The sequence below is a fragment of the Oncorhynchus tshawytscha genome, linkage group LG18, assembly GCF_018296145.1.
Source record: "Oncorhynchus tshawytscha isolate Ot180627B linkage group LG18, Otsh_v2.0, whole genome shotgun sequence".
NCBI lineage: Eukaryota > Metazoa > Chordata > Actinopteri > Salmoniformes > Salmonidae > Oncorhynchus > Oncorhynchus tshawytscha.
In genome coordinates this window covers 12,035,078-12,050,132 of record NC_056446.1, presented here as the reverse complement: position 1 = coordinate 12,050,132, position 15,055 = coordinate 12,035,078, and the positions used below count along the sequence as shown (strand labels likewise).

General features: G+C 46.1%; 3 protein-coding genes across 5 annotated transcripts in view; 2 read left to right on the top strand and 1 right to left on the bottom strand.

The window, feature by feature from the left end:
• LOC112217507 (midasin) overlaps positions 1 to 7,764 on the top strand; it is a 47,299-nt gene extending 39,535 nt beyond the window's left edge. For all 3 annotated transcript variants that reach the window (XM_042300656.1, XM_042300657.1, XM_042300655.1), the window contains exons 84-101: positions 152 to 290; positions 529 to 710; positions 839 to 970; positions 1,142 to 1,286; positions 1,934 to 2,220; positions 2,330 to 2,482; positions 2,575 to 2,676; positions 3,012 to 3,210; positions 3,341 to 3,508; positions 3,632 to 3,786; positions 3,902 to 3,991; positions 4,140 to 4,255; positions 4,487 to 4,661; positions 5,141 to 5,214; positions 5,320 to 5,434; positions 5,604 to 5,670; positions 6,201 to 6,343; positions 6,525 to 7,764. In XM_042300656.1, coding sequence (XP_042156590.1) covers positions 152 to 290; positions 529 to 710; positions 839 to 970; positions 1,142 to 1,286; positions 1,934 to 2,220; positions 2,330 to 2,482; positions 2,575 to 2,676; positions 3,012 to 3,210; positions 3,341 to 3,508; positions 3,632 to 3,786; positions 3,902 to 3,991; positions 4,140 to 4,255; positions 4,487 to 4,661; positions 5,141 to 5,214; positions 5,320 to 5,434; positions 5,604 to 5,670; positions 6,201 to 6,343; positions 6,525 to 6,710 — 2,628 coding nt within the window. In that variant the 3' untranslated portion in view covers positions 6,711 to 7,764. The remainder of the gene's footprint in view (positions 1 to 151; positions 291 to 528; positions 711 to 838; positions 971 to 1,141; positions 1,287 to 1,933; positions 2,221 to 2,329; positions 2,483 to 2,574; positions 2,677 to 3,011; positions 3,211 to 3,340; positions 3,509 to 3,631; positions 3,787 to 3,901; positions 3,992 to 4,139; positions 4,256 to 4,486; positions 4,662 to 5,140; positions 5,215 to 5,319; positions 5,435 to 5,603; positions 5,671 to 6,200; positions 6,344 to 6,524) is intronic.
• Positions 7,765 to 7,902: 138 nt separating this feature from the next.
• On the top strand, positions 7,903 to 9,200 carry lyrm2 (LYR motif containing 2). Its single transcript, XM_024377832.2, has 3 exons — positions 7,903 to 8,021; positions 8,357 to 8,497; positions 8,572 to 9,200. The coding sequence occupies exons 1-3, from the start codon at positions 7,956 to 7,958 to the stop codon at positions 8,656 to 8,658; spliced, it is 294 nt and encodes a 97-aa protein (XP_024233600.1). The 5' UTR covers positions 7,903 to 7,955; the 3' UTR covers positions 8,659 to 9,200.
• A 982-nt stretch (positions 9,201 to 10,182) lies between these two features.
• Positions 10,183 to 15,055, bottom strand: part of ankrd6b (ankyrin repeat domain 6b) — a 53,310-nt gene continuing 48,437 nt past the window's right edge. Inside the window, exons 12-17 of the mRNA XM_042300499.1 lie at positions 14,830 to 14,985; positions 14,255 to 14,407; positions 13,845 to 13,958; positions 11,216 to 11,513; positions 10,433 to 10,806; positions 10,183 to 10,332 (exon numbers count right to left, since the gene is read on the bottom strand). Coding sequence (XP_042156433.1) covers positions 10,183 to 10,332; positions 10,433 to 10,806; positions 11,216 to 11,513; positions 13,845 to 13,958; positions 14,255 to 14,407; positions 14,830 to 14,985 — 1,245 coding nt within the window. The remainder of the gene's footprint in view (positions 10,333 to 10,432; positions 10,807 to 11,215; positions 11,514 to 13,844; positions 13,959 to 14,254; positions 14,408 to 14,829; positions 14,986 to 15,055) is intronic.

The window sequence follows — 15,055 nt, the reverse complement described above, 5'->3', positions numbered from 1 at the left end:
CCAAATCCTAACTTCCACTAAAGTCTATTTTCACTTAGTCTCCCACTGACATCCATACATGACTAAGTAAACACAATATACTTGGTGAGAGTTGGGATTCACCCCAAAAGTTATAACGTTTTGCTAGCTAAAATGGCTGTTTCTGTCGTAGGTGGAGGACACGTTCCAGGAAGGCCAGGAGAAGAAGGAGGAGGAGCCTGACAAGAAGAACATTGAGGAGGAGGACAACGCCATCGAGATGTCCGAGGACTTTGACGGCCAGATGCATGATGGAGACCAGCAAGAGCCAGGTGGGAAGACGGACCACTTAACGCACACAGCCTCATGGCAGTCTGAACACTCTCCTGGGTCATGTTCATTAGGCAGCAATGAGAGAAAATAGACTGAAACATTAAGGGACTACCTCGAATTTGTCCAATTAAAACGCTCATTTTTCATTGTCTGTTGCAAAACAGTTTTCTGTTGCACGCCCTAATAAACCCAACCCTGGTCTCACATCGCAAAGCGCTCTTGGTTATTCCTTTTCAGGTGAAGATGACGAGGAGGAGTCTGACAAAGAGGAGGATGAAGATCTGGATAAGAAGATGGGTGACCTGGGCGAGGGCCAGACTGACACGCTGGACGAGAGGATGTGGGGTGATGATGAGGATGATGATGACGAAGAGGAGGGCAGTGACAACGAGGAGGAGTCAGGCCAAGGAATGGACCAGGTACGGGGAGAAAGAATTTGATTTAAACTGTTCACATATCTGACAGCGAGTTTAGTATCTACCACTTGCGACCAGTCAGCATGCTACTGTATTCGTTGTTTAGTAATTGTTCTTCTGTTTGTCTTCAGGGGGAATCAGAACTGGTCGCCAAGGACGACAACCTGGATGCAGCAGACCCCAAAAAAGACAAGAACAAAGACGACAAAGACCAACAGTTGGACGAGGAGGAGAAGGAGAAGATCAACGAACAAGGGGACGAGGTAAGCTTTAACTAGGAAACAATGTTGACTTCGAAAGACCAGTAGTTTGGTCAAACTGTCCCTGGCTGTGTAATGAGCAATCGGCCACTAAATCTCAGGCTGCAGCTGGGTGTGTTTTAACAGGACTGCCAGACCGTATCTAATTTGAGTTGTTCTGTTTTTGTGTTCCAGCGGGAGTTTGATGAGAACGAGGTGGACCCGTACCACGGGAAGCAGGAGAAGAAGCCTGACCCGGAGGCCATGGACCTGCCTGATGAACTCAACCTGGACCAGGAGGAGGAGCAGGCTGGGGATGAGGGGGATGGAGAGGGAGAGGGTGAGGCTTTAGCAAGGGTCAACAGGGGAGGAGAGGAACATACCTGGGTTCAAATATTATTTGTATTCTTACAAAAACTTGAAGTGTTGGAGTGCCAGGTAGGCAGGGTTTGCACTTTGGGACTATTGTATTGGGTCCATTGTGCCAGGCAAGCTTAATTAAAGCCCCCATGCAGTCTCTGTAATTGTATTTTTAAATCATCACTTTGTCTAATAAATCACTGTGTTTATGTAATGAAAATAACTCTAATATATATTTCCCTGATCCTCCTTTGGCCCTTGAAATGCTCAGTCTGGGCTTTAGGAAACACATTTGAAGATATTTACATACACAGCCCTGATTGGCTGATAGGTCTAGAGCCCACCCCCTTACCCAGATGAACAGTCATTGGTCTATTATAATCAGATCACATTGTGACATCATGATATGGGACAAAAAATAGATCTTACATAAAAATGGCATTATCAATTTCGGTTTTATTTTGACCTCCACGTGGAAATATCTTTAATAAAACAGGACAATCGTGTTTTTAACTTTACTGCCCCTTGAAGCGCAGCTAAATAATTTGAAAGAAAACAAATACTATTTGAGAGACACAGGTGGACACACCACAGAACCAGTGCGTGACCATTGTTTATTTCCTCCAGAGGAAAACCCGTTCGACATTGATGAGAAGCCCATGGAGCTGGACGAGAAGGAGGGAGCCGAGAAAGATGAGGAGGGAGGAGCGGAGGAGATGGCTGAAGATCAGACGGACAAACAAGGAGAGGAGGAAGGCCAGGAACCCAAGACTGAGGACGAAGAGGGAGGTGGAGGAGAACAAACAGAGGAGGACAAAGAGGCAGCCGAGGAGGATGAGGAGGAGGATGAAGGAGGGGATGCAGGGAAAGAGGAGGACATGGCCATCCCTGCAAACGAAGGCCAGAAACCAAAGGTTGTTTGACTTGTTGCCTCTCTTCTTGCACATTGGGGATTCAGATGTACCTAGAACACATTGTTTTGCTCGTCGGGTGTTTAACGCCTTTCTTCGTCATTTCCCACAGGAGGAGGAAGAGGAGGGTGAGGATGAGGAGCAGCCAGAGTCGGCAGAGAGGAAGGAGCACAACACGGACGGTCAGACGGGAGAGGAGAACGTCCAGAGTGAGACGGCCGTGGAGCTGGCAGGAGAAGCTTCCGAGAGAGACCAAGCTAAAGAGGTACACACCCACCTCGCCCAACCCATTTACAGCCCATGTAAATGTCTAAATCCACACATTTGACCCTCTTGTTTTGTTGTGTTGTTGTCCAGGAGCACGGTACCGGAGCAGCTGATGCCAGTCAGTCAGAGGGGCATGAGTCCAAACTCATGGCAAGGATGTCCTCTCAGAAACAGAGCCAGAGCAAGACACAGGTATGTCTGGTCAACGAATCTCTCGGTGTCAAACTCATTCCACGGAGGGCCGAGTGCCTGCGGGTTTTCACTCCTCTCTTGTACTTGATTGATGAATTAAGGTCACTAATTAGTAAAGAACTCCCCTCACCTGGTTGTCTAGGTCTTAATTGAAATGGAAAAACTAAAAATCCACAGACACTCGGGTCCTCCATGGAATGGGTTTGCTCTGCAGTGTGTTCTTGAGTTGAAGTGAGACCGAAACATTTCAGAACGGGCTCAAAATCTGTTTTTTTGTGTTTTAAGATGAGCAATATATTTCTAAATGGGTTCTAATTCCGACCTGTCTGTTCCAGAGCTTCAAGAGGAAGCCTGGGCGGGCGGACAACGAGCGCTCGACGGGCGACTACAACGAGCGCATCAGCAAGCGCCTGCGAACAGTGGAGAGCAGTACGGAGAAGACGCAAGAGAACAACCAGACTGAGGCCCAGCGGGAGTCGGACCTGTACGAGCACATCAAACAGGGAGAGACGGCCTACGACACGCAGACATACGGTGAGGCAACGATCGCACCACAGAACACTGAGCTGCACAGATATCCATACCGCGGAGTTCACTTCACACTTTTATCCTCGTCGAAGACGGCAACCATTTTAAAACCATCGTGTCTCTTGACATGTTACAGATGTTGCCAGTGCAGACCAGCAGAAACCAGCCGGAGCCCCCCAAGAGGAGGACCAAGAGGATGAGGACATTGCTATGGATACAGAGGAGCAGGAAGAGGACCTGCAGGCTGTTGAGGCCCAGGAGTTGAAGCCAGAGAAGCTGGAGTCGAACAGAGCATCGCAGAAAGGTGCCCCAGCCATCTACTCATCTCGTGTGTGTGTGTGTGTGTGTGTGTGTGTGTGTGTGTGTGTGTGTGTGTGTGTGTGTGCCTGTTGTTAATGTGTCTTACTGTGTCTGTTCTCCACTGTAGGTCTAGACAGCGGTGAGCTGGAGGCTCAGAGGCAGTGTGAGGGGGACGAGGAGAGGCCAAAAGACACACAGGGTCACAGTGACGAGGAGCACCCAGAGAGGAGCACAGAGTCTACCTTCCACACTGTCCCAGAGCTGCTGATGGACACACTGCAGGTACCCGAGAGATGATCCGAGACCTGCTTTGTGCTCTACTACTAAAGAAACGGATCGCCCAGAAAGCTCTGGCGCGCTCTGTATAAGATTAGCTGAATGTCTTGTGTGTCCCCAGAACCCAGTCCGCAACCCAGAGGAACTGAGGAGGGAGATGGAGCTGCAGCTGGAAGCCTGGATGAAACAGGCCCCTGGAGAACGGGAGGAGGTACCAGCACTTTGGATATCCTGCAAAACATTCCTAATACCGGACACTATTTACCCTGTCGTTCTCTGTTCCCATTACCTACCACTCGAAGTTCAGATCTCTGTGTGCAACTAAGATGTGTAACTCATGCTGTGGTCTTGACCTACAGGAGAGTGCAGCGGCAGCCATGTGGCACCAGTACCAGACGTTGACCTCGGCCCTGTCCCAGCAGCTGTGCGAGCAGCTCCGTCTCATCCTAGAGCCCACGCAGGCGGCCAAGCTCAAGTGAGTACCTACCGCAACCCCTAGACGGTCATTTTGGGAGCATGGTCATTGGTCAACTATTAGACAACACTCACAGACTAGAACAGGAACAGGCTTTTGCAACCTTTTCTATTCATTCATTTCTGGGGGTTTTTTCTTTTAATTTTTACATCTATTTTTTTTTTCTTTTTTAATCTCAGTACAAATATTAGCACTTTTTTAAATTGATTCTGTTTTCTCTCTGTGTCACAGAGGAGACTTCCGCACAGGGAAGCGTTTGAACATGCGGAAGGTGATCCCTTACATCGCCAGTCAGTTCCGTAAAGACAAAATCTGGCTGAGGAGGACCAAGCCCAGCAAGAGAGAGTACCAGATCTGTTTGGCCGTGGACGACTCCTCCAGCATGGTGGACAACCACTCCAAACAGGTACAGTAGGCCTTCTCAGAGGGATGAGTGGATACCTTAGAGCGTGGGCCAAAACCGACCCGCGGGCCAAAAGCGCCCGCAAGGGATATTATTTGGCCCCCCCAAAAGTTTTTAGCAAAATAAATAATCAAATCACCAGGAATTAAGCTAAAAATGAGTTTAATTTAGGAAATCTGTTGATCAAGTATTCCCACAAATAAAACAAGAGACCTGATTGTGTCTCAATGTAATGAAGGTATGAAATTATCATTTTCAAATACTATCTCTTTTTGACCCAAGTCTAGTTGCCTTAGTCATTTTGCTGCAGGAACAATGTATGAATCCCAAATGTCATGCTATTCCCTTCATAGTGCACTACTTTTGACCAGGGCCTCATAGGTGTCTGTTCAAAAGTAGTGCCCTATATAGGGAATAGAATGCCATTTGGGAAACAGACAATGTCTCATTAATGTCTCACCTCTGTCTCCCGTGTGTCACAGCTGGCCTTTGAATCCCTGTCTGTTATTGTCAACGCTCTAACTCTCCTGGAGGTCGGGCAGGTGTCCGTGTGCAGGTGAGAGGAGCGGCCCTCTGTAGATAAATGAATATTGATGTCCAGGTGTTGCTCGTCCCCAGACAGTGCTGTTACATTTGTGAAATGTTTTGGTTGTCACCTCAGCTTTGGTGAGACGGTGCAGCTGCTCCATCCGTTCCAACAACAGTTTAACGACCAGTCTGGCGCCAGGATACTGAGGCTCTGTCAGTTCCAGCAGAAAAAGACCAGGATAGCCCAGGTGGGGTCCCGCTTTCTTGTTTGTTTTGTTGTTGTGCTTGATATCTTTGTTTTCATGAACTGAACGCCTTCCAGGCCCATTTGTTTACCGTCTGTGATATTAGATTCCATCTATTTAGTGGGCTACTCTTGTTTGAGACTGACCGCCACATTGTGCTCATGTCCTTCAGTTCCTGGAGACCTCAGCCAACATGTTTGTGGCAGCTAAGCAGCACAGCCCTGGATCCGTGAACACAGGTAATGCATTGCGGTGGTGTAGAAGCTCCTGTTCACTTGATCAATGCAATAAGAATGTTTAATATGATTACCGTACAAGAGAATGGCCTCCCCTAGTCCGTTCTTCATTTGCTAATGTATTCAAGTGGGTTTAGAGCCCACTATCCCTGGCAGTAATGAGTTTACATATTAATCGATGCCTGCTGATTGCATCGTACTCTGAGCCTGTGGGGTTCCGTGCACTGGTTGTATTTGATGTCCAACAAACAAGCCCTGAGGGAAACAGTGGGAGAGTAGGGGAGGAGCAGAGCACAATGACTGTTATTCAAAGGCAGGGTATTGTTCCTGCTACAGTGGCCCCCTGGTGAAGCTAACATGCCCTCTATGGAGCCGTGGTGAAGATCAGAGCTGGTATCTGAGCTCTCACTGCTCTCCCTCTGCGGCCCAGAGGACTGGAACCTGTACACAGACACCCAGGGCCATTGTGGTACCAGTGTAAACTGACCGGCCTCCTCTTTCTCTCTCGTCTCGTCCCCCCCACACACACACAGAGACAGCCCAGCTGCTGCTCATTGTGTCGGACGGCAGAGGGCTCTTCCTGGAGGGGAAGGAGAGGGTGACGGCGGCTGTGCAGGCGGCTCGCAGCGCCAACGTCTTCGTCATCTTCGTGGTGCTCGACAACCCAAACTCCAGGGTAAGGGACTTAAGCTGGTTTAGATGGAATCCATGTTATGTGTCAAGGATGGTAATGCAACATCTAATGTACATGATACATTTGTTAATGTGAATAATCAAATCACTACAAGATATGATATTCATATAGAACTATTCCCTTAAATATTCCTATTGGTGTTTCCTATGTCATTTTTCGACAGGATTCCATCCTGGACATCAAGGTGCCCATCTTCAAAGGTCCAGGAGAGATGCCTGAGATCCGCTCCTACATGGAGGAGTTCCCCTTCCCTTTCTACGTGATCCTGCGGGACGTCCACGCCTTGCCAGAGACCCTGAGTGACGCACTGAGGCAGTGGTTTGAACTCGTCACGGCAACCGACCAGTAGAAGCCATCTTAGAAGGCAGCAACCAACCGCACAACGCCACTCTGCTGCTAGCCTCTCGACAGCACACGGACTCAAAAACAAAACAGGACTCGCAAAGAAAGACGGACTTGGCCGCTGTGTATGTGCCTTTTTTTAATCTCGTTTGATTTTTTTTTTACTGTCATTTCAGTAGACTGTAGAGTTTGATAGCGACTTCCGCCATTTAGTCCTTGACTTCAGACCAGGTGGATTCTGGAGGTTCCTTCGTAATGTAATAAGCATCACTTTAACTTGCACGTCTGTAACAAATGATAGATGAGGATACAAAATGTGATTCCCTTCCGTGTAAACAACCTCAGTGAAGAGATACTGTACCTCTTTCCCCCCGTGTAGTATATAACCCCCTTCATGTTGTGTGGGATGTTTTCGGTGTTACATGCTCATCATCAAGTCATTCTACTTCCATGTGAACACCTCAACTGGTAATGTGTGGAGCTGGCAGTAGTGCTGTGATGAAGTTTTTGGACAACTGTTTTGCAAAGAGCAGAAAAAGAAGAAAATCACCCCTTTTCGTTATGTCGTGGCAAAACAACAGCATGCGGATATGGTCTTGATCCATTTCGAAAGTAATCCCAAAATTGTGCCTTGAAGAAATGTTATTGCATCTCACTTTTAACGCCCATGTGCTTATAAAATAATCTGTTGTTTACATGGAAATGATCATTCTGACCCAATGTGTTATTCTCATATAAAGCTTAACCCTCTCTCTCATTAAATGTCAAGGTTTTGGGAAAATTTAAGCACAAGGACTGCTAATAACGATTTTGATAAACGCTCCAATCGATGCCATTTCTCTGGTCTAAGAGGCATATCCACTACATCTTACTGTAGATACGGTTCATTCACTGACATGAAGACGCCATTAGGAAATGTCATTGCTGTGGCCATATGGAACACAGATGTAACTCAAAGTAAACATGTGATATTCATGGAAGTTTCTTTTCTTCATACCATCCATAAATCACATCATATGACATGATACATTGTATGATGATAATAAACTTTTTAATCTGTGTTTTGAGCGCATTGTTTTATGTAATATGTACTGTATTTGGTAGTAGCCAATGTACATACAGCATACAGTATTAGTTTATGGCCCTTAAAGAAATAGATTTTCAATAATACTCCACCCCACAAGAGGGCGACATTTATATTTATCTATGTTGACTGCCAAAACAGGTCAGCTGTGGAGCTGCCTCTATAACCATGTTTGCTACAATTCACGTCATGGCTAGCTCAAGGTTACCCGCGGCAGCACTTACATTAAAACAGGTAATACATATTTTGTCGGTTTCATGACCTGTAAACCATGCGGTTCGAGTACTACTGCCAACTAGATAGTATTCTCTTTCATTCACACTTAGGAAATAGCCATGGCAGCATGATGAGCTAGCTAGCTAACGTTAGCATTTCAGCAGCAGCTTTAATTAGCTCATCTGACAATTTGGTCTTACGTGTAATATCCTCACTGCGTCGCTAATACTATGCCTTTTTTGTTAACGCTTTCTCCTTCAGCAGATTGCTCTGCTAATATGATTGTTGATAAATTAGCCAGGTAACTTGCTAGCTAGCTTGCTTGTTTTGCTTCCTCTGGTCTATTTCTACAGTTTATACAGAGGCAGAAAGTGTTGAGCCTCTACAGAAACATGATGAGAACCATCAGACAAGTGCCAGACGAGGGAGACCGAAAATACCTGCGAGATTGGGCGAGAGACGAGTTCAAGAGGAATAAAAATAGCACAAATCAGGTGAGATATGGTCTGAAATGACGTCATTCTGTGTTCAACCCCTGTTCTTACCTTCATGGTCTCCCTATGTCTAGGACGCCATCCGAATGATGATCACACAGGCAAACATGCATCATGATGAGCTACAGTCATCCCTTGCATTGGCTAACGTGAAGAAGTAATGTCACCTGTCTGAGGCTGAGGTAATCCACCGATTTCTCCTGCAAGTGAATGCCAGAAGCTTTTCTATGCTGCCTCAAATGGACTGTGAAAGCCATTGGAATCAGTACTTGGACAGTACACTTATTGTGGAAGCACCTTGGCATTTGGCCAGACCAGCTCGTTGCAGGTTCATAATGTGATTTGGACCATATGAAATCTGTCATGAGGAGTCCCATATCATATTTCCATCGTCCATGTCTAGCAGTGGTGACGCTTTCAAATGACTTTTGAGGAAAGCTGTGAGAGCCATGTGTGATATGCCATTTGCAATCATGTCTGACGTAATACCCTCGGTCTCATGTTGGGCTATTGTAACGCTGTTTATTGTAACGCTGTTTATTGTAACGCTGTTTATTGTAACGCTGTTTATTGTAACGCTGTTTATTGTAACGCTGTTTATTGTAACGCTGTTTATTGTAACGCTGTTTGTGTCCTTGAGGACCCTCATGAAATGTTATGTACATGTTGAACATAAAACAATGACAGTTGTTTTTTTACTAAATCAATTTGATATCTATTTTACTACACAGAATGTGTGTTCATATCAACAATGTACACGACCTCACACCTGAACAGGACAAATGTCACACATGAGCACTAACTAATACACTGTTTGCACAGGTCTATTTCAGAAGATTAAAACCAGACTTTCCACCATGCAAACAGGTTCTTCTTAACAGTACCACATTTTAGTGCTAAGGACAAGCGGTAGGGTGTTATGGTTTTTACCATTTAAAGAAACATACATTAGTGGGTTGGAGTAAAGGTTATGAATACTAAAGTTTTCTTAATAGTTAAGACATTGCCAGTTTGGCTGTATTCTCTTGAGTTCTGTTACCCGTGTAAGTCACATATCTGTATGAAAGCTTGCAGTAGCGTATTCTACTGATATTTTAAGCATCCTGGTTACCTCAACTATTTCCGCTGTCTGCGTTTTGTCTTTCTCTACTCTCTCATTGAATACACATTAAGAACGTCACGAGAAAAATATGACCCACATTTTCCACAAGCAAACCTCCAGAATCGTTCACATAACAGGCTTTCTCACCACAGGATAAAAAGCACTGGAGTATTGGCGTGTTGACTTAATGACAGCGTGACATTGTGCCCAGGTGTGTGCGTGTACCAGTTCTGTCATGGCCCCATGACATAATACATTATAAATAACTATCAGTAAATCTACTAGGGGTTTTTACAAAGCACAAACACAGGAGCTGCCCAAAACAAATGAATAACAAGACCACATTATACTGAATAGTCTGGCATGCCATAACATGCCTTTAAAATAAGTTACTATACAGATGATTTTCTACTGTTGCATGACATTATTTACCAAAAGTATTAAATCTGCTAAATTCAGTCTCTGACAATTTTTTTGGTCGGTGGGTCCAGTTGATCCAGGGTGCCATCTGTAATGAGCTCAGATTATGATTTTTTTGCTGTTCTGAAGGTGTAGCTCTATACTCTGCAGGGGTGTCCCTGTGTTAGCTGTCGTCGTGCCTGTTAGTCCTGAGAGTGCGTAGCTCGTCCTCCAGGTAGGTGATCCTCTCCACCAGGGCAGCCCTGTCTGCCTGGGCCCTCTGGTCCGCCTGCCACCTGGCCTCCTGGATCTTCCTCTCATACCAGTGCTCCATCTGGGTCGACACCGCCTCAAAGAAGTACTGTGTCACCTCCAGGGCGTGCATGTTCTCCCTCTCCTGTGCAAAGCCCCCCCCCACCTCTCTCCCCAAACACCCCCAGAGTCTGAGTCCCCCCGGCCTGCCCCACCGAGGCCCCCTTGGCCTTAGTTCTGCCCTGGGAGTGCCTCTTGTGGTGCTTGCCCTTGTCCCTGCCCCGCTCCCTGTCTCTCTCCCTGTCGCAGTCCTTGTCCTGCCTGGTGCTGCAGCGGCGCTCGGTGGCTGGGGAAAGGCTGCTGGCCCGCTGGTTGTTGCCGCCTCTGCTCGGCGCCAAATCCAGCAGTGCCATGTCCTGCAGTCCCTGGTATGGCCTGCTGGGGTCAGTAGAACACAGCGAGCGTTCCTTGGGCCGCACCACTTGGGGAGATGGGGACAGGGACTTAGCGGCAGTTGGGGAGGAGATCTTTTCTCGCTTGTGATGTTTACCACCGTCTGGGAGATTTGCGAGAGCCAATTATTAAGTGAATTAGAATTAAAAAGTCTACCTTAGAGCACGGCACACAAATAATTAATGATTATTCAAATTAGTTCCAGTGAGGTTGCCATCTTCAAATGCAGTGTGATAGATTAAGATGATAAATTAATTAACCTGCCAAAGGCAACTTTATATTTGGAGCATTTCTGTGAAAATGTTCTATTTGGGCAACATTCTCTGTTATTTACTTCTAAAAAAAAAAGGGTATGACCTAAGAATAATATATTTAGATTACGTAACGTTTACATAAGCCTGTATCTGTGTTAAATGAGTTCCCCCTCCATTGTGTGTGTGCGTTCGTGCATGTGCATAAGAGTAGTAATTCGGAGGACTGGCTATTTCACTGAGTTCTGTATTGAACTGTACCTGGAGAGCTGTCCACCTGAACCCCAAAGTTGTGTTTGGCTGAGGGGTCCTCTGTGGCGGCCGCGTTGGGGTCTCCCTCGGTGAGGTCAGTGGTGTGGGGGGCCAGACACTCGACGCTGCACCCAGGCCCCCCTGCAGGCAACACAGTGAGGCTCCCAGGGGCCATCGCACACAGGCCTTCAGCCATGGACGAGGACTGACGCAGCTTGGCGTTGCGGGGGTCTCCAGTGACACGCACCTCAATGTTCTGGAGCTTGGCCAGGCACCAGTTTCTCAGCTCGCTCACCACTGATGCCTGCTGAAAGGGCAGGCCAAGGCAAGAAAAGGTTTTGTGACGGAGATACAGCAGGGTAGATACAGCGCCTTCGGAGAGTATTCAGACCCCTTGACTTTTTCCACATTTTGTTACGCTACAGCCTTAATCTAAAATGAATGAAATAAAAGAAAATCCTCTGCAATCTACACCCAATTTCCCCATAATGACAAAGTGAAAACAGAAATAACTTATTTACATAAGTATTCAGACTCTTTGCTATGAGACTTGAAATTGAGCTCAGGTGCATCCTCTTTCCATTGATCATCCTTGAGACGTTTCTACAACTTGATTGGAGTCCACCTGTGGTAAATTCAAATGATTGGACATGATTTGGAAAGGCACACACCTGTCTATATAAGGTCCCATAGTTGACAATGCATGTCAGAGCGAAAACCAAGCCATGAGGTTGAAGGAACCAAAACATTTCTGCAGCATTGAAGGTCCCCAAGAACACAGTGGCCTCCATCATTCTTAAATTGAGGAAGTTTGGAACACCAAAGACTCTTCCTAGAGCTGGCTGCTCTGCCAAACTGAGAAATCGGGGGAGAAAGGCCTTGGTCTGGGAGGTGACCAAGAACCCGATGGTCACTCTGACAGAGCTCTAGAGTTCCTCTGTGGAGATGGGAGAACCTTCCAGAAGGACAACCATCTCTGCAGCACTCCACCAATCAGGCCTGTATGGTACAGTTGCCAGAGAGAAGCCACTCCTCAGTAAAAGGCACATGACAGTCCACTTGGAGTTTGCCAAAAGGGACCTAAAGACTCAGACCATGAGAAAAAATATTATCTGGTCTGAAGATTAAACTCTTTGGCCTGAATGGCATGTCTGGAGGAAACCTGGCACCATCCCTACGGTGAAGCATGGTGGTGGCAGTAGCATGCTGTGGGAATGTTTTTCAGCGGCAGGGACTGGGAGACTAGTCAGGATCGAGGCAAAGATGAACGGAGCAAAATACAGAAAGATCCTTGATGAAAACCTGCTCCAGAGTGGACCTCAGGACCTCAGATTGGGGCAAAGGTTCACTTTCCAACAGGACAATGACACTAAGCACACATCCAAGACAAAGCAGGAGTGGCTTTGGGACAAGTCTCTGAATGTCCTTGAGTGGCCCGGACTTGAACGCGATCAAACATCTCTCGAGATACCTGAAAATAGCTGTGCAGCAACGCTTCCCATCCAACTGACCGAGCTTGAGAGGATCTGCAAAGCAGAAAGGGAGACACTCCCCAAATACAGGTGAGCCAAGCATGTAGCGTCATACCTAAGAACACTCAAGGCTGTAATCGCTGCCAAAGGTGCTTCAACAAAGTACTGAGTAAAGGGTCTGAATACTTATGTAAATGTTTTTTTTTCTTTTTTTTTTTTTTTAAATTTAGAAATTAGCAAAAATTCTAAACCTGTTTTTGCTTTGTCATTATAGGGTATTGTGTGTAGATTGTTTTTCCCCCTCAAATCAATTGAATACATTTTAGAATGAGGCTGTAACCTAACAAAATGTGGAAAAAGTCTAGGGGTCTGAATACTTTCCACACTGAACAAAAATATAAATGCAAAGTTTAAAGTGTTGGTCCCGTGTTTCATGAGCTGAAATAAAAGATCACAGAAATGTTCCATATGCACAAAAAGCTTATTTCTCTCATGTATTGCACAACTGTGTTTACATCCCTGTTAGTGAGAATTTCTCCTTTCGCCAAGATAATCCATCCACCTGACAGGTGTGGCATATCAAGAAGCTGATTAAACTGCACGATCATTACACATTGTGCTAGGGAAAATAAAAGCCACTAAAAATGTGCAATTTTGTCACACAACACAATGTCACAGATGTCTCAAGTTTTGAGGGAGCGTGCAATTGGCATGCTGACTGCAGTTATGTCCACCAGAGCTGTTGCCAGAGAGGTCCAGGACCAAGTTTGGGGAAACCCTGTTCTAGAGGAGGATGAGCTGGCTAAATCAGCTGTCTACATGGGTGAATATATTTAATGACCGGTATACGCCCACACCATTCTGTTGTTGGCGTACGCACAGACCATTCCAACATAAAAATATGCTTTTTAACAGTTTTCCTTCCCAAATTGTTTTAATTAGCTATTTCACTCATATAAGTCATTACAGGTCATATTTCATATAAATCTGGAAACACTGGACAATTACTTTTTAAAGCATTGTTAGCTATGTTAATATTTTAGCGACAACCTTGAATTAAAAAAGTTTAATGACAGCACGTGATGGTATAGGAACTAGTGTTAAGTCCATCTGAGACCCGCCTCTCTTGCGGTGTTGAGTGAGTTTGACACTGCTGTTAGTATTACCTGTCTCTTCTCCCCCTCCTGTCTCTCCTGCATGGCCCTCTGGTCGATCCTGTGTTGGCACTCTGTCCTCTCCGCTGAAACTCTCTCTACTGTCATCTTATCTAGGGCACGGATCTAGAACCACACAATCACAAACCACATAGTTAAATGCCAGAGCCTGATAAAGCTGTCGTGGTTAATGCAAGACGCCGGTTGTGAAACAAAAGCTCACAGCTGCTTATGACTTTAGTAACATTACACTTCATTTCATTAATAGGCAAAATCAGCAAATTATGAATGCATGCCTGCCCCACATCCACTGCTGTGACTGCAGAGGCTTGTGGGATGTAGGTCGAAAACTATCATTTTCAGTTTACGTTGCAAAAAAATTGAAAACGCCCTAATGAACAGGACCCTGGTCTACTGCGTACCTGATGTTTGTTCTTGCGGTCCAACTGTCCCATCTTGTTGTTCATCAGGTCCTGCACCGTGTGGATCTCCGTCTTCATCTCCTCCTTGGTGGCCTCCAGCTGGTTCTCCAGCTTGATGATCAAAGGCTCACAGCGGCAGCCATTGATTGGCGCCTGGGACACAGAAACCAACCATGGGCACTGATCCACTTGATAGCAGACACAAACTCAGTCTGAAATTGTATTAATTACTAAGTATGTAAGTCTTGTCCGAGCCAGAGTGGCCCATAGGACAGGAGCCTATCATGTTTCTGTAGCGTGAGGCAGCTAGATGTACAAGTACACCTCCTGGACAGGATGTTAGTCTGTCGCAGGGCCTTGCTCCGACTGAAATATGTGTCTTCTACATAGAAGAATATAGCAGCAAAGCCCGTTACAAGGTTTCAACATGACAGAAAATCTCTGACAGTAGCTACTTTCACAGTGCTTTCACAGCAACACCCTTTAAATGTGAAGCGAAAGCATAATGAAATCATAGCATCACATGAAAAATGTCAAACAAAAGCACAGGCGTCTGTGTGCTCTTTTCTATCTACCTGCATGATCTTGCCATCCTTGCCGCGGTACAGCGTGTACAGCTGATAGGCCTTGTAGTTGTGAGGCGGGGGCTGGGGGGAGGAGCCACGCAGTTGGCCCCGCCTCTTCTTTCCGTGTTTGTTCTCTCTCCGGCGGAGGGGGTCGGAGAGCGAGGGCTGCAACGACATCACACCGCATCACATATTCCATCTGTTTAAATATTGATAACGTGTCTCACCTGGGTAA

What these genes read in the sequence shown, in the direction of transcription:
- lyrm2 (XM_024377832.2), top strand. Translation starts at nt 7,956, where the DNA reads ATGTTTGCTACAATTCACGTCATGGCTAGCTCAAGGTTACCCGCGGCA. An exon ending in CAGCACTTACATTAAAACAG is followed by an intron (nt 8,022 to 8,356) that starts GTAATACATATT and finishes CTATTTCTACAG; the next exon opens with TTTATACAGAGGCAGAAAGT. An exon ending in ATAAAAATAGCACAAATCAG is followed by an intron (nt 8,498 to 8,571) that starts GTGAGATATGGT and finishes CCCTATGTCTAG; the next exon opens with GACGCCATCCGAATGATGAT.